At 39.6% G+C, this 22,806-nt stretch overlaps 1 protein-coding gene across 1 annotated transcript in view; it reads left to right on the top strand.

The window, feature by feature from the left end:
- PRDM6 (PR/SET domain 6) overlaps positions 1 to 22,806 on the top strand; it is a gene marked incomplete at its 3' end in the record, with an annotated part of 75,176 nt that overhangs the window by 42,761 nt on the left and 9,609 nt on the right. Inside the window, exons 4-6 of the mRNA XM_084225625.1 lie at positions 7,411 to 7,538; positions 11,110 to 11,234; positions 14,372 to 14,714. Of these exons, the coding sequence (XP_084081751.1) occupies positions 7,411 to 7,538; positions 11,110 to 11,234; positions 14,372 to 14,714 (596 nt within the window). The remainder of the gene's footprint in view (positions 1 to 7,410; positions 7,539 to 11,109; positions 11,235 to 14,371; positions 14,715 to 22,806) is intronic.

Below are 22,806 nucleotides of genomic sequence, written 5' to 3' on the forward strand. Positions count from 1 at the left end.
TCATAATAAACTCTGGGGTTCATCAGCATTTTGCTTAACAATGACTGCCTTAAGCAAGTCAAATCACTAAATTTTGCTGTTCACTCATCTGAGTTTCAGGGCTTTTCAGGAAAGAGACAGCTATTTCTTCAGCTTTATGGGAGAAGTAACCATCCTTGTAATTTGTCCTGTTGTTCGTAGAGATGTCTTCTACCAGTAATTCCACTTAACACTCCTCCCCCCTCTAAAAACACATCTGTATTCTTCTTTACTTACAATACTATTTAATTGCAGACAATGAGTAAAATGCTGCAGAGTTAATTTAAAAAAAAAGTTCAATGAAGATATGGTAGTTTCCTTCAAAAGGAGATGATGTTGGTGACTGGATTGAGTGTTTATGGGTAAGAGCAAAGAGGAAGGCAAATATAGCAGATATTCTGGTGGAAGTCTGTTTTAGACCATCCAGCCAAGATGAAGAGGCAGGTAAAATATTCTATAAGCAGCTGGGAGAAGTCTCATGATTGTCATCCTTGTTCTCCTGGGAGACTTCAATTTAGCCAATAGTTGTGAAAATGGAACAGAGTAGAGGGGAAAAAAATCCAGGATGATTGTGGAGCGTATGGAAGAGAGCTTCCTGACACAGATGGTGAGGGAGTCAGCTATGGAATGTGCCATGTTGCTTGTGAACAGAGAAGGACTTACAGGTTATGTGATGGTCGGAGGCTGTCATGAGCACAGTGATCACAAAATGATTGAGTTTTCAAATCTCAGAGATGTGAGGAGGAAGATCAGCAGAACTGCTGTCCTGGACTTCCAGAGGGCAGACTCTGGCCTGTTTGTGGGACTGGCTGACAGAGTCCCTTGGGAGGCAGTCTTGAAAGGCAAGGAGTCCAGGAAGGCTGCATGTGCCTTAAGAAGGAAATCTTAAAGGAATAGGGGCAGGCTGTCCACATATGCTAAAAGATGTATTGGTGGGGGAAGAAGATTAGCCTAGCCAAACAGAGAACTTTGGCTGGAAGTTAGAGGAAAAATGAGAGTTTGTGACCTTTGGAAGAAAGGGGCAGGCAGCTTCAGAGGATGTCATGAAGTTATGCAGGGAGAAAATTAGAAGGGCCAAAGCCCAAGTAGAACTTACCTGCTGTAAAAGAAAATAAGAAAGGTTTCTATAAATTGTGTAGCAACTTGAGGAGGGCCATATCCTTTGGTGGATATGTGAGGAAACAGTGACAAAAGGTGAGGAAAAAGCTGAGGAACCTTCTTTGCCCAAGTCTTTAATAGTAAAACCGGTTCTTCTCTGAATAACCAGTCCTCTGAGCTGTAAGACAGGTGCGGGAACCCAAATGAAGCCCCTGTAATCGAGAGAAAAATTGTAAGAGATCTGCTCCTTTTGGACATACACAAGTCTGAGGGGTCAGATGGGGGTGACACAAGTCTTGAGGAGCTGGGGGAAGAGCTCACTAAGCTGTTTTCAATCATTTATGAGTGGCCATGGCTCATGAGGAGGTTCCAGTTGACCAGAGATCAGCAGACGTAAAGCCCAGCGACAAGAGGGTCAGGAAGAAGGTTGCAGGGAACAACAGGCCTGTAAGTGTGGTCTTGGTGCCATGGGAGATCATGGAGCAAATGATCTTGAGTGCCATCATGCAGACAACCAGCACTGAGCACAGTCAGCATGGGTTTACAAAAGGCAGGTCCTGCTTGAATGACCTGGTCTTCTTCTGTGAAAGTGGGACATGTTTCATGGATGAGGGGGAGGCTGCAGGTATTATCTACCTGTTCTTCAGTGAAGCCTGACACCATTTCTCACAGAATTCTGCTGGAAAAACTGGATGCTGATGTCCTGTACTCTTCAAGTAAAAACAAAAGCTGGCCATGTCCAGAGAAAAGGGGTGAGTGGTGCTAAATCCAGCTGGTGGCCAGTCACAAGTGCTGTTCCCCAGGGCTCAGTGGAGAACAGCCCCGTTCAATATCTTTATCCATGATATGGATGTGGGGATCAAGTGCATCCTTTGTCAGTCTGCAGATGACACTAATTTACACAGCAGTGTTGATCTGCTGGATGGTGGATAGGCTCTGCAGAGGGATCTGGACAGGATGGATTGACAAGCTGAGGCAAGTCTGTGAGGTCAAACAAGGGCAAGTACCAGGTCCTGCACATTGTTCACAGCAACCCTACATGATGGCAGGGGCTGGGGGCAGAGAGACTGGAAAAGGACCTGAGGGTGCTGGTTGACATCAGCTGAACATGAGCCAGCTGTGCCCAGGTGGCCAAGAAGGACAAGGGCATCCTGGCCTGTGTCCACAACAGTGTGGCCAGTGGGATCTGGGCAGGGATTGTCCCCCTGTACTCAGCAAAGGTGACACCACACAAATCCTGCATCCAGTTCTGGGCCCCTCACTACAAAAATTGAGGTGCTGCAGCATGTCCAGCGAAAGGCAGTGGATCAAGGGAAGGGTCTGGAGCACAAGTCCTGTGAAGAACAGCTGAGGAAGCTGCGGCTGTTTTGTCTGTAGAAAAAGGGGACTGGGGGGACCTTATTGCTCTCTACAACTGCCTGAAAGGAGGGTCTAGGAGTGTGAGAGTTGGGGTTGTCTCCCAAGCAACAAGAAAGAGGAAAAGAGTAAACAGCCTCCAACTGTGCCGTAGGAGGTCTAACTTGGATGTTAGGGAAAAGTTCTTCACCAAGAGGGTTGTCGAGCCCTGGAACAGGCTGTTCTGGGAAGGGATAGAGTCACCTTCCCTGGAGGTATTTTAAAGAAGTGTAGCTGTGGCACTCAGGCACTTAATGTAGGGACTTCAGCCCTGCTTGGCTTGGCAGTGCTGGGTTAAGGGTTGGATTCAAGGACTTTAAAAGTCTTTTTGCAACCTAAGCAATTCCATGGTTCAATAATTGCACCTTTTACAGACGGTCATCTTAATAGCCAGGCTTATAACCATTATCCTTTTTGGCATTGTTTTCAACTTCTATTCAGGTTAGACACCTTTAGAAGATGTATTATTTTTACATCAAAAGCAGGGTCTCACAGTAGTGAGATTTGCCTAATGTCGAGATCATTGAGTTCTGATGTCCAAGTTAGCAAAGAAGAAACTCCCAGTGTAACTGTGGCTTGTAGGTTCATGCTCTGTTACAGAAAGAATATAACTTGTATGGATGCTACCACATCTAACATGTCTGGTTGCAACTTTTTTTACCACATTACCAGTAGTTTTGGGTACATATTTCCATCTTTGCATTGAAGGTAAGAGTAAATCTTTAGAGAGGAGAAGACTCACAAGTGATTTGAATGTTCTATGACCTTATGCGTGTCATATCAATGAGAATAGCAGTGAACAGCAAAATGCAAGAGTCTCTATAATGGTAAGAATTAACTCTCGCATATTTTGTGGTTTTTGTCACATTTCTTTTGACGTCTTGCAACACGAAACAAATATTCTAATAGCTACTTTTACAATATAAATGCATGGGCAAAAAACCATTCTGTTTTCAGGATCACTCCATTCCCTCACTGCCTGAAGTAAAAATGAGCAGCCAAATAATTGTCCGCTAATACCTTTCTTAGCTGACTAAGAAAACTTATGGAAAAATAAAATGCGGGAAGAATTTCTAAAGATGTAATAGCAGGCCATGGAAAGAGAACAAGGGAAGGCAACAGATAGGGAGGAAAGAACTTAAAAAAAATTATTTTTGCTCTTGCTGTCGCTTCTGTGAAATAGTTTTTAATTACTTCATACTTGGCTTTCTCTGCAGCTGTGCTGTTACATTTGAACTTGTTTAATCTAAAATTTTGTGGCATCTATACCAGAAACTGGAGCAACAGTTTTAGCACTAGAATTGGATTTGCCTCAATGATCCAAGTCAGCAATACTGGCTCTATCAGTACTGAAGTAATTGAAGGTTCTCAGAAGTCTCTTTAGCACTCCACCTTGCCTTTTATTACTGCTGAAATCTTAGATGGTTCAATTACTTCTGTTATTTATGTTATGGCTGTTCAGAGATTTTAGAGCATCACTTATATGACATGCAATGTGCTTTTGAAGTTATTACTGCCATTGTGTGTTGCTCTTACAATTGTCATTAAACCATCTATGTCCTCCAAATAATTATCCTCAACCAATCCAGCCATTAGAAGAGGAACCTGACCTCTATTTATGTCTCGATTATTTAATAAAGCGGTGTTTACAAGGAAGGGAACAGAAAATACTGAAAAGAGAAGACTTGTATTCTGATGTCTATGCTTTGGACTTACTTTCCTGTAAAATGAATCAGTTTCTTTTGTATTCTGAAGTCAAAGGATGAAATTCATAGAGGAGAAGTATGTATCCCATTCTGAGTCTCTTGATCTGCAACATACCAGTAAAATATCTGTAAACAGCCAAGAACCTATTAAGAGGATAATTAACTAGAAGGCAACTGCTAAGGGGGACCACAATGCAAGTCAGATGAGGTGAGTGCAGACCTCTTTTATCAGATTCTAGTCTGTTCCACAATCTGGTTCATTCCGTCACAAAACAAACAAATAACCCACAACAAAAACCAAACCCTTAATACCCAGCAAAACCAAGTTATCAGGGTCCAGTATGAAGCTTAGGTAACACTACCAAGTGCAATCAAAGGAGAAAAATGAAATAACTAATTGGGTTTTCACTACTCGGATCCGTGACTGATGTGAGATACAGAAAAAATAAATGCAGAGTCTGAAGGGACTTGGAGAAATGCTATTCTATTTTGCTGAGAGGCTATTGCAATGTGTGAAAATTTATGCCAGTGTAGATGGATGTAATGACCAAGTGAGGTAGTCAAAGGCTTCCAGTAACATCAGTTTATCACAGGTTTCTGCAGTATTTTCTGTAATAGGTAGTACGACTGTTTAAGGATGTATGCATGTGTAAGAAAGATGTGGCTAAATATGTATCCATTGTTTAATGTAGTGCTTGTGTTCACAGCTTGCACTACAGGTTTGATTTTTCTCTGTTATTGGAGCTTATGGTTTGCTCCCTCATGAGGGTTTCTTCAGGCAGTTATTTCTCCCTGGTTTCCTGATTTATATTACTGTAAAATGAATAAGAACTCCTGCATGATGGTGAGATGAAAAATAATAGCCATATCTGAATTTTGGTTTTTTTTCCAGATTTTTAACCTGTATTATGCAATTTGACAAATATATTCAACACAGTATTGTTATTTACCTTCCAGCCCTGGGGCTTCTGCTTCTTTACAGATGGGTTTACAATCCTGTAAGAACAGGGCTAAGAATGCTGTTGGATAGATTATGACTATGCAGCAATGTTGGTAATATCCTCCCAGGAAAGAGGGCATAGTGTCACTTGATGCACCAGCAATTGCAGAACAAAGTATTTGAAAATACTTAGTCTTGCAACACAGTCCTTCCAATTCCAGACCAAGGCCCAGGAAAGATCCAGTCCTATTTCTCATGACAGATTTTAATTTTTCATATCATTTAATGACTGTCTATTTATTCCAAGCTCTGGGTAGGACTCTGTGTGCCAAGACATGAGTGTCACTACTGATTATGGCAGACCTCTTTGTCTTTCCTGTTTCATATCATTTGGGGATTAGGAAGTTATCAGCTCTTTATTTATGGGAATTGTTTTTGCCTCATTTTAAGACATATATTGTAATATGAAGAAACAGCATGTAAATGGATAGGTAATAAACACTGCTGAGAATGTTTGCATAGATATTGCCAAAATGGTTTCAGCCAAGTACTGTTAGTCATTAATTTTTCCTTCTCTTCCTTTTTATACGCTGATGTCCTGTAGAACGTTTCCAATTTCTTCACAGATTTTTATAGTTTAGCGTATTTTGCTCACATATTCAACATACATTAAGATATTTGCATAAGAATAGGTGTTTGCTGATAATCAGCATGTTATGATTTATAAAAAAATCTACTTAATCACTGGGATTAAAGTACTTGTTTACTTCTGATGACTCCTAATTCTCTGACTTTATTCCACTCAGTGTATGTTGGGGTAGCCTCTTGCTTATCCAACACAGGAGTATTTGGCCAGGTTCCACCTGGTCCTTGTCACAGACACTCAGGAAAAAAGGATAGGGATCACCACAGATACTTGATTTCTGTGTCTCTTCTTCTCTTGCAAGAGACATATTCCTCCTGATTACTTGCAGTCCCAGTGGGCCAAAAGCAAAAGCAAGGCTGGTGCATGAATTTGAGACTCTCCTTTGCTGGAGGAAAAAAACTAGATTTTGATTCCTGTGAATATTTTTGTGTGAATTGTAGGAAACCCTCTTTTAAAAAATCATAAGTATGAAATATAGTCACACAATTTCTGAGATTATTTTCTTAATATTGAAATAGATTGTTAGTCTGTGTACACTAGAAGTGTTCAATTCAATGTAATAAATGTGCTTCCTCTTTAGTTAGCAGAATTAATACTTTCAAGAAGACGTCAATTTAGTCTCATACAATTTCAAAAAGAGTAACATTTTTGGGGTATGGATATTAAAGCAAATGGGGCAAAAGGCATGAAAATGAGATTGACTTGAGAAAGGCACCTAATTGTTCAGAAATATTTGTGAGGTTTGCCAAAGTAATTGTGTAACAAGTAAAAACCTTGTGTCATCTCACACTTTTAGTAGGATTAGACCTACCTAGAAAACATTTTTAAGCAGTCGGGGGGGTAGGTATGCATGATACATTTATGGTTTCCTTTCAGAATCTCCAGAGCAACTCTATTCTTGACTTCAGAGGGAGCATCCATTTTTAAATAGAAACATATTACCATCTTTTTTTAAATCACCATAACTGGCTCTCATGTCCTTAGCAGGGATGTCATTTTTAGGAAAACAATGATTCCCTCAGGACTGGTTTCTCATTCAGTACTTCAAAAAAATTGTATGTCTCAAGGGAGCTCCAAAAGGCATCATCAACTCTGTTTTCCCTTCTAGTCTCATTTGTTTTGATATAATGAATCCTACGACTCCCTAACATAACATGTAAGGCTGCTGAAGTACTTACTCTTGCTGCAACTGAGATGTGAAGGAAGGGAACCTTGTTTAGGGATTGCTACTGCCCCTTGCTCAGATGTCCCAGCCATTTTATTGCACACTTTACATCCAGATTTTCTTGTTTATCTGGCAGTTCATTATTTAAGGCCAGCTTGTCAAAATAGGTTAAATATTCTTTGGGAAACATGGTCACATCTTTGAGACACCACAAATATTTTTAATATGAAAAGATTGGCTTGATAAGAGAAACAAGATAAACTTGCATCCCCCTAAAATACTTTTCTGCTTTTTCATGTATATTTCTAAAAGTATCAGGACGCAGATGACAAACTTCATGGCAATAAAGTCCTGGAAAAGCCGCAGAGAGACACCAGCAAAGCAGTGAAAATGATTGCTGATGATTTGTTCTAACTGCTTGACCTTGTGACATCTCCCCCAGATATATGACCAAGACGGGACACTGCAGCACTTTATCGATGGTGGAGAGCCCAGCAAGTCCAGCTGGATGAGGTACATCCGATGTGCCAGGCACTGCGGGGAGCAGAACTTAACGGTGGTTCAGTACAGGTAAAGTCATTTTTGATTCACCCCCTGGCACAAAATGAGAGTGTTTTATCAGGCTGTCGCCGTCAGGAGCACTGCTGCCTTTGATTGCAAAGACAGTGTCAGAGCTCTGGAGGACGTGGGGCAGCACACATGGGGGGAAGCTCCAGGGAGGGAGGGCAGCCCTGTGTCCCTTGTGTGACCACCCTGCTGCACAGAGCTCTCTGCACTTTTTCAAACATCCTCATCAGAGGCAAGCCAACACAAGCAGTTCTCCACCCTTAACAGGGATGTGTGTGATAGGGGAGGGGGAAAAGTGGCACCCGGAGGCATCCTGAGGGTCAGCCACGGGCTGTGCATGCACCTCGAGCTTTTTTGTTGAGTGCACCTGCTAGCCAAGATTGCTACAACTTGTACCTCTTATGCTACTGGCTAGAGAAAGTCAAAATGCGAAGAAAAATGTAAGGAAATTATGGTACATTTTGCTTTGTGCTTGCAAATAGGTCCAGAAAACCCAGACAACACATTACATAAATACATGATCTCAGCTATAAACAAACCTTTTGCCTTAGAATCAGAAGCGACTGCTTGGCCTTATTAAATGTGGTAGGAAGCACATCAAAGAATGCCCCAGGCTTGCCAGTTGCAGTGAGCAATGATTTTTGCTGGTTGCTTTAGAGAGCAGAGTTTCTTTTATTTAGGAGAAATCTTAAACTTATTTAAACTACCTTTAAAATTAAAAATAAAACATACAACAGCAAGCTAAAATGAAATGTATAAAGTTTGATTATCCCATAGGGATCCAATTTAACAATGGTAAAATTGTTCAATTGCATTTTCAACTTTTTTATTCTCTGGCCAGTTGACTAAACAATGCTGCAGTTAAAAAAATAACAATCCTATTAAAACATTACAGATCTTTTATTATATACTTAGGTATCTGCTATCTATAGCTAAAATATCATAGGATTTTAAAGAAACACCCTGGGTAATGAATAAAGATCGCTGTGATGAAAGAGTATTTTTGTAGGTATCTTGTGGACTATTTCTCTATGCGGTGATGTGTGCGTGCACATACATATATAAAAATAAGAAAAAAAATATGCGTACATATATATATAGATGACAAAACTAAATGAAAAGTGAACATGAGAAAGTCATTACACATCTGTCAATATTAAGTGGATTTTACAACTCTCCTTTCATGATGGAGTTTTTACTTAGAGTTCCCTCTGTTGATCTGTTTTCGATTACTTCAGATCTTTATAAAATGAACTACAAAAACACAATTTAAAAAACTGGCATCCATCACCAGTGACTGCATCCAAGTGTAAGAAAATAGAAAAGTTGGACACTGAAAAACCAGCCTAATTTTTATTGTACATGGACGTCCTCCTCACAGAAAGTCAGCTGGTTTAAATTCATTCTGTTATGATTTGTAATATCTAAATGGAATTTTCTTCAAAGTGATCTTGATTGATTGACCCTTAGCTGAACGTTTTGTTTTTATTTTGAGGCTGACAATAATGTTTGTTGGCATGTGTTCTGCTTCAACTGCGTTGGGACGCCATGAAGCTATCTTTATGAGTCATCCAACCACAATACTAAATACATGTCAGCAAAGGAAATATTATCCGAAAAGGGAAAAATCCCTTTGATGTACTTCAGCATGCAGAGATTTCTGCGAGTTTTGGAAGCTCTGCACACTTGTAAGGGACGGTGTACACTTACACTTTTTTTTTCCCTGCCTACTCCAAGCCCCACAGACCACCCATTGCTCAAAAACAGTTCTGCTCTTTCAGCGGCAAAGTGTGTCATTTGGTTTTAGCACATTCATTTGCTGGGCTGCTGTGTTTATGTTAAGGGAAGCCAAACTGAGAGATGAAATGTTACAAGGGTGAAGTACAAAGTAGACTCAATTTTTCTCAAGTTAAGAGATGCCGGTAATTTATAGTGCGGCTCCGATTTTCATTTTTATGTAACAGTGGAAAGAATTAACTAAAGGCAAGGCTCTGGGAAGAAAGGGAGAGAGAAGAAGAGGAGGAGAAGGAGGAGGAAGGAAGATGAAGGGGAGACACAAAAGGGAGAGTTTTTGTCAGATATTCATAGAAGGCTAAGAAAACCGTTCTGCTTAGCTAGCAGTGCCCTCCTGAGACAGGGTGGCAGTAAGCGAGGAAAATAACAAGATAAATGAAATTTTTGCAGCTGCTAGTAAAATATTGAGAATCTGCACTTTTTTATTGATCTTTATGATCCTGTTGCCAAGAGCCACTTTGCGGTGACAAAATATGTTGACAAGTGCATATCTCACTGCCATGAAAAATGTGGTAGAAGATTCTCCTTATGTCTGCAGTGTTATACAAGGAACAAATTGCATTGCTACAGCCAATTCTTTATAGAAAGTCTAAATTTAAGGCCTACCAACCCCAAACACTTTTATCTTGAACTTCAGAATAATGTTTGTAGCAATTCTTCACTCAGAAAACTGGTTGAGGCCTAACTTTTTTTTTGGTCTATAGATGTTTTTCTGCCTTACATAAGCGGTTATAAAAAATGGTCATTTCTTGGTACTTTGACTGTATCACTTTGGTATGTAATCCTTCAGCAAGAGTGGACTGTTCTTCTTGTATATATTGAATTTCTATCCATCTCAGAGGAGTATGTTTTACTGTTCCATGTGAAGCATAAGGGAAAAGCCACTGCAAACTGATAACATTTGTCTTTTATCCTGTGCCTGATTCTAATCTAGCACAGTTTTTGCTGCCATGTAAATATCTTAACTGCAGATGTGTCACTCTATTTGCATCAGCACAAGATCAGGATAAGGCTCTTGTTTTTATGCTAAAGACATTAGGATTTTCCCTTTTCCCCCACTGTGTTCCCACTTCCGTGGTCTAGAAATACCCAGTCTTCTCCCAGAGGAACAATGAGTTACACACTTATGGTAACCCTGATTTGTACATACTAAATCATTGGCACTGCCCTCATGTTCCATGCAGTGAAGATTTTAGCCCTGCATGATCCAATTAATCCCAATTTTTTTATTTCCCCTAAGTCAAAGTCTGTTTTTCTCAACAACCCAAGATCTCTCTTTTCATGGTATATTACTGCCATGAAAGGTCACTCCACACTATCTCAAAGCTCTTGCTAAATGTATTTATTAATTTAATTTCTCTTCACAAAAGAAGTGTTGTCTGCCCTAAAATATGTTAACTTTTGCAGGTGACAGATGCAAAGCTGTTTAAATGGCTGCACTTGCTGATCTGTGTACACCACTCGGATGGTTATACTGTGTAAGCAAAAAGTGCCATTCCAAAATTCCCTGAAATACACATTGCAAGAAAATACCTGTATTTCTATGGTATTTTGGTACTTCTGAAGCCTTAGCATTTAAATATGCTAGATACAATTTGTCTGTAATGTTGTTAGCCTGTGCTGCAGGAACAAAGTCATTCTCTAATGACAGATTCGGTTTTAAAGCAATCGGTAGGTTATTCATTTTGTTATCTGTAGAAATGCTTCCAAAACAATGAATTTCTACTGTAATACCATGTACTATTCCTAAATTATGCCATGTTTCTTTTTTCTTGATTAGGTCAAATATATTCTACCGGGCTTGTATAGATATCCCCAGGGGTACTGAGCTGTTAGTGTGGTACAATGACAGCTACACATCTTTCTTTGGAATCCCTCTCCAGTGCATTGCACAAGATGAAAATTGTAAGTTCTTTCTTGCATTTCTACCTGTGTAAGCCATAACTCCTCTTTCGTGCCTTATCAGTTTCACCATTGAGCATTTTAGAGGGGGCTCTGTCCCTGGAGCTTTGAGCAATCTGTCCTGGTGGAGCTCCTGCCCATGGCGTGGGAGTTGGAGCTCGATGATCTTTAATGCCCCTTCCAACTGAAACCATTCCATGATTCTATGGCATTTAAGGAAAGTTGCAGTGTATTTAAGGCGAGGCGATACACTGTGCAAAATTATGGTATGGTTAGAACCACTGTTCTGTATAAGTGATTAATTAATTTATTGCAAACAAGTTTGTTTGGTTCTCCCAGTTGTTACTAGACCCATCACAAAACACTGTCTTGCCAAAACAGTAATGCATTGCAAGACCACAGGGCCTCTGTTGGTGATTCTTTTTTTCTATTACCTCTGAGCATGTTGAGAAAAGCTTTGACTGGCTGATTAAAGAGGTTAGATCCTTGTGGTTAAACATAAAACCCTACTTTTAAAAATACCAACTGAATGTAAGCACCCTGAAATGACAATAAATCTCTATTCCATCCTGACCATCCCCATTTTCATCCATTCTTTTACCTGTTCTCAACATTTTATTTCTAGTTTGCTAGGGATCCTCACGACACTAAGCATGAATAGTTACTTTTAACACAGACACAATCTAGTGCTGGATACCTTTGTCTGTAATAGAAATGGGTGATCCGGGCACAACCTTCAGTTTTACTGCTTGTGTGTGAGACTTGATTAGAGCTTGCATCCATTTTGGCAACTAAATGTATCTATGTAGTGGAAGGAAACAATAATGGACCCATTGAGTTGGGTCTAAAGTAACTCTGTGAATGCCCGCACTTAGTAAATGATGTTAAAGCTGTATGTTTTTGGTCCTGTACTTGGACACTTAAGCAGCATGAGCTGCAAGGAAGAACTAGTGTTTTGTAACAACTTAAATACTGAATCATGCAGCAATTAAACAGCAAGATAGCAGGGATTAAACTGTCAAAAATAAACATCCTTTCTCATCTTGGGTTTTCAAGTCATTTGAGTTTGAGAAAAGTTTAAAAGAAATTTAGTTTCTGGCCAAAATATTTGCTGATGAAAGCCTGCTCTGGAATGTACAATATAGAAATATTATTTTGTCTTTAGAAACTGAAGACCACAAAAATTTTATTTGAAAATAATTATGGATAATATCTACATACATTGTCTCTTGCTATTTCTCTGTGAGACAAACCAGAATTTCATTCATAGATACACTGACATGAGTAGATGAAATTAATCTCCGACCACAGAGCCAGCTGCAGACTGGTATAGGACTTTAGTCCCACTTAAAGTCCCAGAATGTACCTTCTGCTTATCCTCTGCACAAGGGTATTGTCAGCAGAACAAGTTCTGCCTATATTCCTTAGGTCTTGAGTAGACTGAGCTCATTGCTTCTGCGGACTTTTATGACCACAGTTTAAAGAAAATAGGAGAAAACAAAAAGGTGATCTCCTTCTTCTGAGTATATTGAGGCAAAATGATAGCATACAAATTGTTCCTGGTATTGCAGAGGCATAGAAGATGTATTCTGTGTCTGGAAACTTGTGATAGACAGCTCCATGGATTTAAACCTACTTAGAAATGAGGTTCTCAGATACTACAAAAAAGAAAAGATTAGGAAGGACCTCAACTGACATGAATTAAATATCTTCTAATAGTATAATATTGGAATTGTTATGATTGATCATAGATATTAGAACATAACTCTAAAGCAACTGGCATGATTTAAAATATCACCAAATATAAAGTTGTGGTTGTTTTGGGGATTTTTTTTTTTTGTTTATTTGTCTGTTTGGGCTTTTTAACATTAAATAATATTGGGTGATTTCAGCTTAAAACTGAAATTTAATTCTCATGTTTGCTCTTAGAAATCTATCATCATGATTTACCAGAACAGAGTTGTAGTTTCTAATCATCAGTTTAATACATGCTATGTACCTATTTGTATATATAAACTGTTTGAAACAAAATTTGTGTAGAGAGACTTATATGTATATAACATATCTAATTTAAAAATTTCCATTAAAATAATAGCTCATGGGTCTGAGTGTGCCAAAATTTGAAAGCATTAGAAGTTACTTGGTCCTGTGGCCTAAATTACGTTTATTTTTGCATTGTGGTGCAAGCTTTTGTCAGCCGATTATTTTTCCACAGGACTCTTGCCTCATTCACTGTACGATCTAGACAGTTCTCAAGGTGTGAGGCAGCAGTTCAATTTCTTCTACTTGCTTGTCCTCCTGCCTTTCTTACCACAAAACATTCAAATTCAGCTCTAAATCCCTTCTTTGCAGAAAGCATATTGCATTTGTCACTGAAATATCTGAGTGCCTCTTTAGCCATAGTTAATTGACCATCATAAGACTAGAAACAATTTTCATGGGACTTTAAGACATATCTATGCCTGTTTTGTAGGTGGGAAACTGATGCATGAAGATCTCTCTGCCTGTACCTTGCAGTGTTTCATGGTGACCTACCTGGTGTTAACCTCAGGCATAAGATACATGATGAAGTCCCTGGCTTCTTACTGCATTGGCAGTGTGACCATCTGTGAGATGTAATAGTGTAATAGACGCCACCCCTTCGTAGAAAAAGGGAACTATTGCTGCAGGAGATATTTAGGCCCTGTTGTATCTCAAGGAGGATCTCAGCAGGGATTTTTTTCTCCATGCTCTCAAAGATTCATGCTTGTCTGTGATATAGCAATCAGACATGCTGACTGAAACATCCAGAGTCAGGGTATCACAAGTGGTGCAGCTTTTTCTTTCAGATGACAATCCCATAGTGTAATAGAAGTTTATCACAGTCAGGCTTCTCTGGGTCCTTTCAGTCTCAGATACTCCCTTGCATGAATTTTCATTTCAGTGTCACAGAATCGCACCATTCCTTCAGATCACTGTCTCATTCAAGCCCTTCTTTTCTTTTTTTTTTCCTTGTTTTTCTTTTTGTACTTGGTTTAAATGAAATTGTTTCATTGTAGTGTCAAGAAAATGGATGTTGATTTTTTTTTGGTGTCCCAAAATTGTATTAGTTTTAAAAAGGCGTAAAAAGGATCTTATTTACTTTTCTTGTTTTCTCCCAGTGAATGTCCCTTCGACTGTAATGGAGGCCATGTCCAGACAAGACACCCTACAGCCATTTAATAAAAGTAGCAAACTATCCCCTGCCACTCCACAGCGATCCGTAGTATTTCCACAGACTCCGTGTAGCAGAAATTTTTCTCTCCTGGATAAGTCTGGGTCCATCGAGTCAGGATTTAACCAGATCAGTGTCAAAAACCAACGAGTTCTTGCAAGCCCAACTTCAACAAGCCAACTAAATTCTGAGTTCAGTGACTGGCATCTTTGGAAATGTGGGCAATGCTTTAAGACTTTCACCCAGCGGATCCTCTTACAGATGCATGTGTGTACGCAGAACCCCGACAGGTAAAGCCCAGGCTCTCTTTATTTCTGTATCTACTGATAGCCAGATCCACTGCTTTCTTCTTTTATCAAGCTGTTATCATTTTCAAAACCAAACCGTTATTATGAGGAGCCTGTATGACATAATTCATCTGCAGCTCTGTGAAGTAAGCTGATAAAAGCTATTGCTTGCCTTCACTATTTGTAAAAACATTCAGTACCTAAATGTGCAGATAAAAGGAAATAGCTAAGGATATAATCTTGTTTTCAGAATGGTTTGGTACATCTGATGGAGGCAACAAAATAGAATGAAAATTTATTAATATCATAGATGGAAAAAATGAGGTCAAGATATTTAAAAGTCTCTCTGTCTTCCAAAGATAATCTAACTTGCTGCTCAGTGGCTGTCACAGTCATTTCAGGGTTCACCTATAGTGTGCAATGTGTATGAACTTAATTAAGTACTAAGAGGTAATGAATTGGAATTTTTTGCTTAGTACTATTTTTCTTCATAGCATGCAAACCCATAAATCGTACAAAGCTGTCAAAAGGAAATACCTACTCCACCAGTGATGTGGAGGAAAACAGATGCCACTTATTCAATAAACTAATATCCACACAGAAGAAAAATGTTGACTAGATACCTCAGAGTCAAAGTTGGTTTGAAAGTTTGTCAATACAGAATTTTATGGCTGTGAACTGAGGATGAAATTTAGCTGAACAAGTGAATTAAAATTTCAGGTACTCTGACCGGTGGCACAGTAAATATAATGGAACCATTATTTATGAATCAAAGGTGGTTTATTTGACAATTTTGATAGCTGGCAGGACAAAAGACAAAAATCAAATTAATTCGATAAAAAAGGCTGTCCGTATTTTGTCTCTTCTTCAGCTGTGCAGATTTGAGCATAACAACTGAATGCCTGAAAAGTTGTTCTAAAAGCAGCATTTAATTGTGAATTAGAGTTAAAAAACCCTATCAAAAAAGTAGCAAAGACTGAGTCTGTACATGTGTTTGTGTGCATATCTGTGTGTCCTTGTGTACTTTGTGTACTATCTACATGTACACATATGCTTGTGTGATTCTGTGGGTATGGAGAGAATAAGTTTATTTTTCCAGAAGAAATGTCAAGCATGTTAGGGACTAATTAGATTCCAAGCTAATATTAATAAAAATTAAAAATTGATAGTATTATAATATTGTGAACATGAACAAGGCCTTTCAACAATTTTCTGGATTTTATGCTTGCCTCAGTAGAAATAAAAGCCTTGCTAAGGAAGTTGTAGGACAAAACTGGTAATTTAGGTGTCACAATTTAGAATATTGGTCCTGAAAGGTCTGCTCTCCTACATTCCACAGACTTTTGTGTTTCCAATATTAAAGCATCCTAGGCATATTGTAAAGCATAAAATGGTGCATCCTGGAAGAGGCTAGAGACTGGAAAAAGCACGTTGTGAGGCCCTCCACACAGTTTTTTAGTGATCCAGTCAGGAGTGACACCTAGATTTCATCCTTTGCTTGAACTAGTGACTTCCTTTGTGAAGAAGCAAGTTTCAGATAATAGTTAATGCAAGAAGGGTCTCTCTTAATAGTACTATTATTCACTCTAAGTGACAGCTAAATATTTATTTTGTCAGAGAAAGAAAATGAGGATAAATCTGTCTTACCATTAGATCTTTCATTGTGGAGGTGAGAGATTAATTTTTTAAAATTAATTTTTATTCTTTTTTTATTTATTTCCTCCTAAGCAGCTTGTCTGAAACACAGACTGGATTTCTGGTCTTTACTCTTAAAAGTGAACACTTTCATAAGTAGGGTGCTGATTCATGGTGTCTTACCTCTCAGTCCCTCCTGTGCCTACCCAGCCAGCAGCTTCCTCAGGAAAGTCTGGAGCACTGTCAGCTCAGAATACCCTAGGGCATGGTAGGAAATCATCCTGCTATGATTAAGGTCATTGCAATTCATTCCATGCTTGAAATTACCATAAATAACTGTCCTAGGATCTGGGTTATCATTTCCTTGCTTAGAAACCTTTACAGTCTGAGCTTACATCACAGGAAACTTTTTGTCTTTTAGCGAGTACCAGTTATTTAGTGATACAATGTCTAGAAAAAGTGGCCTTTGGTTTCTTAAACACTTAGCATTTTTCTAGAATGAAAAATTTTTACAGTGTTGTACAAAATTTCCAGGAGACACGAAAGTAAGGTATGATTTGTGAAAGAATACCTGTTTGCCAGCCCAAAGTACTGGATGCAGCTCCCTGGTTTTTATTTTCTCAATGACATCTGCAGCACTGCCCCAGCTGATAAACAACCCCTCATTTATTGTCAGCAATTTGTAAGCACACCAGTCACTGTATCTTTGATGTGACTGAAACAGCAGGGCCTGTCCTCTCTAGGAAATAGACTTTAGTCTATCTGTTTTGGCTTCGTGTTTGTTTTGCAACTGTGCTGTGCAGAGAAAACACCTTTGAATCTGTACAGGAGTCTGATTCATGGCCTGAAATACAAGAAAAGCAGACTACAAGAAGCTTGAGAAATCCAAACAAAGATAATACAGCAACTGAGATTAAGAAAACATCTGAATGAGAGCAGACATGAATAGGCCCTAATATACATTTTCTAATATACAACTCCATGAACTAGTAAGAAATAAATGATTGTATTTATCAGGCAGATCACTTAATAAATAAAAATTATTTTAAAACATTATGAATCCCAAATAGGAGAAATTATTAAAATAATCTGCTGTAATTTTTGTTTTATTTAAAGATTAAGAATTAATTTAAAATCACTTTGAATTGTTTACTGGTTTGCTTATATACTTCCCCTTTCCACCAAAAAATTTTTCATTTGTTACGTTTTTTTAGGGCTTCTCTTTGAAATTAACAGTAATTGGGGTCGAAGTGTGTGTGGGAGGTGAAAATTTAAATTTGTAAAATCTTGAACTCGGGGACCTTCTGAGCCTTTAAAAGCTGCTTAAGCCTTGGCCAGACAGAAACAGTTTGAGAACACATTTCTGGAAGCAAGAGTAGAAAATCTATTTTTGTAGCGGTTTTTTTTGTTTGTTTGTTTATTTTGTTGGGGTGGGGTTTTTTTTTTTGTGGTTGGGTTTTTTGTTTGTTGGTTTTTTTGGGGTTTTTTTAGTTGTTTTTTTTTTTTTTGTTTTTTGGTTTTTTTAGGTTTTTGTTATTATTATTATTTCCTCCCTTCTGCTGCAGAAATTCCCAACAATCCTGTTTGGAAGGCTCAAAAAGGGGGTAACCAAAACTCTTTATTACAATGAACAATTTTTTATTTTGGTTTTTTTAACAGCAACCACTTTTCTGATAATGACAGAATCTTTTTTAATGACATCACTCTTCCGTATCACTATGATCACCAGATTCAGGATACATTGGTGTTGAGGGAAGGCAGAAGGCTTCAGTTCTCACAACTTCTGTGTGGCATATTTTCATGCACAACCTGGGCATCTGTATGATATATATTCTCATTGATTGCCAGGGATTCAAGCTGAGAATCTGAGGGAAAGCACACTCCATAAATGTGTTCATAGATGGTAGATTATGGATGTGTTCTGGCACTCACAATTCTTCTTTACTCAAAAGATATTATGCTCACACTTTGCAATATCACCTCAATATCAAATAGCATGCATGTTTTTTCTATTCTTTTGTTTTTCTTAACAGGAAGTAGAAGTTACCAATTTAATAGATGTTTTTCTCTAACGTCATGGTTTAGTCCATTTTGTGTTTATATTTTCTTTATAGGTTCTGTGTCTTTGACCTTGATGGTCTTCCAAAATCCACTAATTGATTCTAACCTCTCCAAAACTGACTTCTAAAATATAAGTGTTTTGAGCAAGAGTTGTCTATTTCTGTTGATTGAGTATTGCTCAGTTAAAGTAAACTTCATGCTGAATTTAATGCTGGTTCTTGCCTTATCTTCTCATAAAGGCTTGCAAATGCCCAGTACTCAGAGCTAATAACAATAGCAGGTCGACAGAGCAGCAACTCTCCCTGGCAGCTTCAGCAGCTTGCAGATGCTCCAAGTGTGCTGGCTTTCTGCTTTGGCTGGTTTCTTCACAAGCATTTGTAACAGAGGGTTGCAGAGCTCCCAGCAGGTCCAGCTCTGCCACCCCTGCTGCTGCGTGGTGCCCAAGGTCCTCAGGACAGCAGCTGGGCTGCTTGAGGGGAGCACCAGTGTGGCAGGGGATGTGGAGTGCAGAGGCAGAGAAGGTAGCCCCCATGGCTCTGCTGATGCCAGGGATGTTTCTCTGTGCAAGTTAGCAGTGTCCTGAGGTGTCACTTTGCTCTCCAGCCTTAATTCAACTTGCTGGAAGAAAGCATTCCTCAAAAATACCTTCCTTTGAGAACAACAGTGACTTAACTCCTGACTGCTGCTGTGCTCTCAAAGCTGTGCATTGTATAAAGGCCACATCCTGAAAGCTGATGCTGGCCCCACCTCAAACTGTGCTGCTGGTGGGGTTTCTTGCAGAGGCTGTGGTGTGGCAGCCTCCACCCTATAACAATGAGAAACGCTGTCCTGGGTTCAAGGGAGCCCGGTGTCCCACTCTTTGAGACCGTGAGAGCAATCACTTTTTGAAGCCCAGGAGCAAAGAGGAAGTCAGGCAAAACCACCAGGATGCCTGCATGAATGAATAGGGAACTCCTGCATGAATTCAAAGACAAAAAGGAAGCCTTCAGAGAATGCAAGCACAGACAGGTAGCCTGGGAGATGCACAGACAGATCGTCTAAGCAGCCAAAAATCCCTTTGGGAAAGCTAAAGCCCTGATAGGATTAAAAGTGGGCAGGGACATCTAGGATAACAAAACTTCTGCTGTTACATTGTGATAAAAGGAAGACCAGGGGAAATGTGAGACCTCTCTAAAATGAAGCAGGAGGCAACTGGTGACCCAGGACATGGCAAAGGCTGAGCTAGTCAATAACTTAACTGGTAAATGTTCCAGTCACACCACCCCTGTCACAGAAGGCAAAAGCAGGGACTGGGAGAATGAAGAACTGCCAGCTGTAGAAGATCAGATTGAAGACCATCTGAAGAACTTGAAGGTGTGCAAGCCCCTGGGGCCTGGTGAGAAGCATGTGCATGGCCTGAGAGAAATGGTGGCTGAGGTGGCTAAGCCACTATCTGTCATATTTGAGAGGTCATGGCAGTCTGGTGAAGTTCTGCTGATTCAAACAGGGGTAACATAACCTCCGCTTTTAAAAAGAAAGACCTGGTGAACTACAGGGCAGTCAGTCTCACCTTGGTGCTTGGCATGAAGCAAATCCCTCTGGCAACTAGGTTAAGGCACATGGGAAATAACACTGATGACAGCCAATGCAATTTCACTAAGGGCAAATCATGCCTGACAAATTCGGTGTCCTTACGCAGCAGTGTTTACACATCTGGTGAATAAGGAATAGAGACTGAGGTCATCTACCTCAACCTGTATAAAGTGTTTGCATCTAGCATCTTGTCTCTGAAGTGAAGAGACATGGATTTATTTGGTGGTCAGATGTCTCAATGGATAAGGAATTGGCAGGAAAGTTGCACTCGAAAGAGTTGTGGTCAATGGCTCTGTCTCCAAGAGGAGACCTGGAATATTCCTTAGGGGCTGCTCTCTGGGCTGATGCTATTTAGCAGTGTTTGTTGGTGACAGGGACAGGGGGATTGAGCACACCCTCAGCAAGTTTCCTGATGACACCAGGCTTTGTGGGGCAGGTGACATGCTGGAAGGAAGGGATGCCATCCAGGCGGGTCTGGGTGAATGTCATGAGATCCAACAAGAGCAAGTGAAAGTGGTTCAGGGCAATCCCAAGCACAAATACAGGCTGGGTGGAGAATGGACTGAGAATGTTCCTGAGGAGGAGGACTTGGAGATGTTGGGGATGAGAAGCTGGAGATGAGCCAGGTGTGCACTTGCAGCCCAGAAAGCCAAACCTGTCCTGAGCTGTGTCAAAAGCAGCATGGGCAGGAAGTGATTCTCCCCCTCTATTCGACTTTTGTGGAACTCCACCTGGAGCACTGGATCCAGCTCTGGGGATTCCAGCATTAGAAGGATGTGGATCTCCTAGAGACAGTCCAGAGCACAATCCCAAAGATGATCAGAGGCATGAAGGCAGGTTGAGAGAGTGTGGGCTGTTCAGTGTAGAGAAAAGAAGGGCGCAGGGATGCCTTATATAAACTTTCCAGTACACATGGGGGCCTGCAAGAAAGCTGGAGAAGATTTTTTGTAAAGACATTTAGTGATAGAACAAAGGATAATGGCTTTAAACTAAACTACTAAACTAAACTAAACTACATCCCATTTAGATGGGATGTAAGAAAGAAGTTCTTTAATGTGAGGGTAATGAGACAGACTTGAAATTTTCCCAGAGAAGCTGATGATGCCCTGTCCTGGGAATGATCAAGGCCAAACAGGATGGGGCCTTGAGTGGAAGATGTCCTTGCCCATAGCAAGGGATGGAAACAAGATGTTCTTTAAGGCCCCTTTCAACACAGACCATTCTATAACTAGGGTCATGTTGGATTTTTACTTAGTCATCAACAGGGAGAAAAGCACTTTCAATCCCATGCCAGTCTCTCCTTTCAGCTGGTGCTTTTCTAGCACTTTCTGAGGGAAAAGAATATAGTGCTGCACTATTTTGTCTCACTGGGCTGAGAGAGTTGCAGTGACAAAGTTACAAGTATTCAGGAACTCACTCTTAATGAGCAATTTCTCTTCTAAGATTACACTAGAATTCCATATGCCCCCTGAAAAGAGCAAATTCACTTCTGACGAGGCCACACTAAAAACCTATTGATCATAAAGGAATAGTTTGAAAATGCAGTGGAAAATAATGATTGGACTTTCCGAGGTTCTAATAATTAAAAGGGTCAAAAATTTATGTTGTGGAAAATAAATTTGTAACACTTAGATAGACTTTGGAGTCAGAATTTGGAAAATATAGTCTTTTGGAAGAGGAATAGTAAAAGACAAATAAAGGCATGTCAGTTTTGCTAAGTGAAAATCTAGAAAGAATTAATCTAAATGCACAGCTGTGTCTCAGTAGCTATTTCAGATGAAAGCATATGGATTTTTCTTTCTCTTAACATGCTTTGTACATGTTAGGGTTTCTACATTCCCTGCCTAAAGCATGAGCTTTGGTGAGGTTCAGTAAGCCTTATAGGGAAGTATGACTTTGGTACTGGTCCATACGTGATGTAGTTTCACCCAAAAAAATATTAGCTGCAAAAGTAAGAAAATTTTAAGACAGCAAAAGACCTCACCAAAGAGCAAAATCATTCAAGAGATTGTCTAGCTTAGAGATCAAAATTTATTCCATAGCGTTTTCATTTTGAAAAATATATCTTGCACAACTTGGAAAAGCTCAAATTATAAATTACCACAAAACCTGAAAACTATTACATTAGAATTGCTCTCAGAGATTTGGATGGCCTGTGTTCCTATACGGGTCATCATATAGTCAGAGACTGTAGGATTAAGTTCTCTAGAAAAGGCTGGTGGATTGTAAATGTCAGTAAACCTAGGTAGCTTATCAATGATGCATGGGATTAATAACAACAGCATAATTTTTCCAACAGGAAAATTTTCTTCTGGGTAAGTAGATTTCCTTTCTTTATGCTCAAAAAGAAAGATGTGGAGCTAAAAGCTCCCATGTAACTAGGTGTTCAATAAAAAACATTAGAACTAATTTTGATGGCTGTCAGAACATCATTCTCATCTGCATAGGGCTGTAATCAGCTTAGCTGCTCTTAACTGTAACTTAAAATTACTGTCTGATAAGATTTTGATTGACATGGATACTGTGAAACTCAAGAAAGTACAATACATGTATTGGTTATTCCAAGGAAATAACTTTTTCTGAGCTGGGAGTGCACTCAGCCCAGCAGTGGATTTTTGAGAGCACAGCCTGTGAAGACCAACATTTCTGTCTCTTTGTCGCTGTTCCTCCTTGTCTGCAAAACTCTGTTACAGCGAGGTCACCATCTGAATTCATTGTCCCAGAGCAGACAAAAGTGATGGCAGAAGACATAACTGCTGCATCAAAGGCAGGTGCGCTCTGCCCATGTCAATGTACTCACTGAACCGAGCACGGCTCCTCTCCACTC

Source organism: Fringilla coelebs, assembly GCF_963513975.1.
Source record: "Fringilla coelebs genome assembly, chromosome: Z".
NCBI classification, from domain to species: domain Eukaryota; kingdom Metazoa; phylum Chordata; class Aves; order Passeriformes; family Fringillidae; genus Fringilla; species Fringilla coelebs.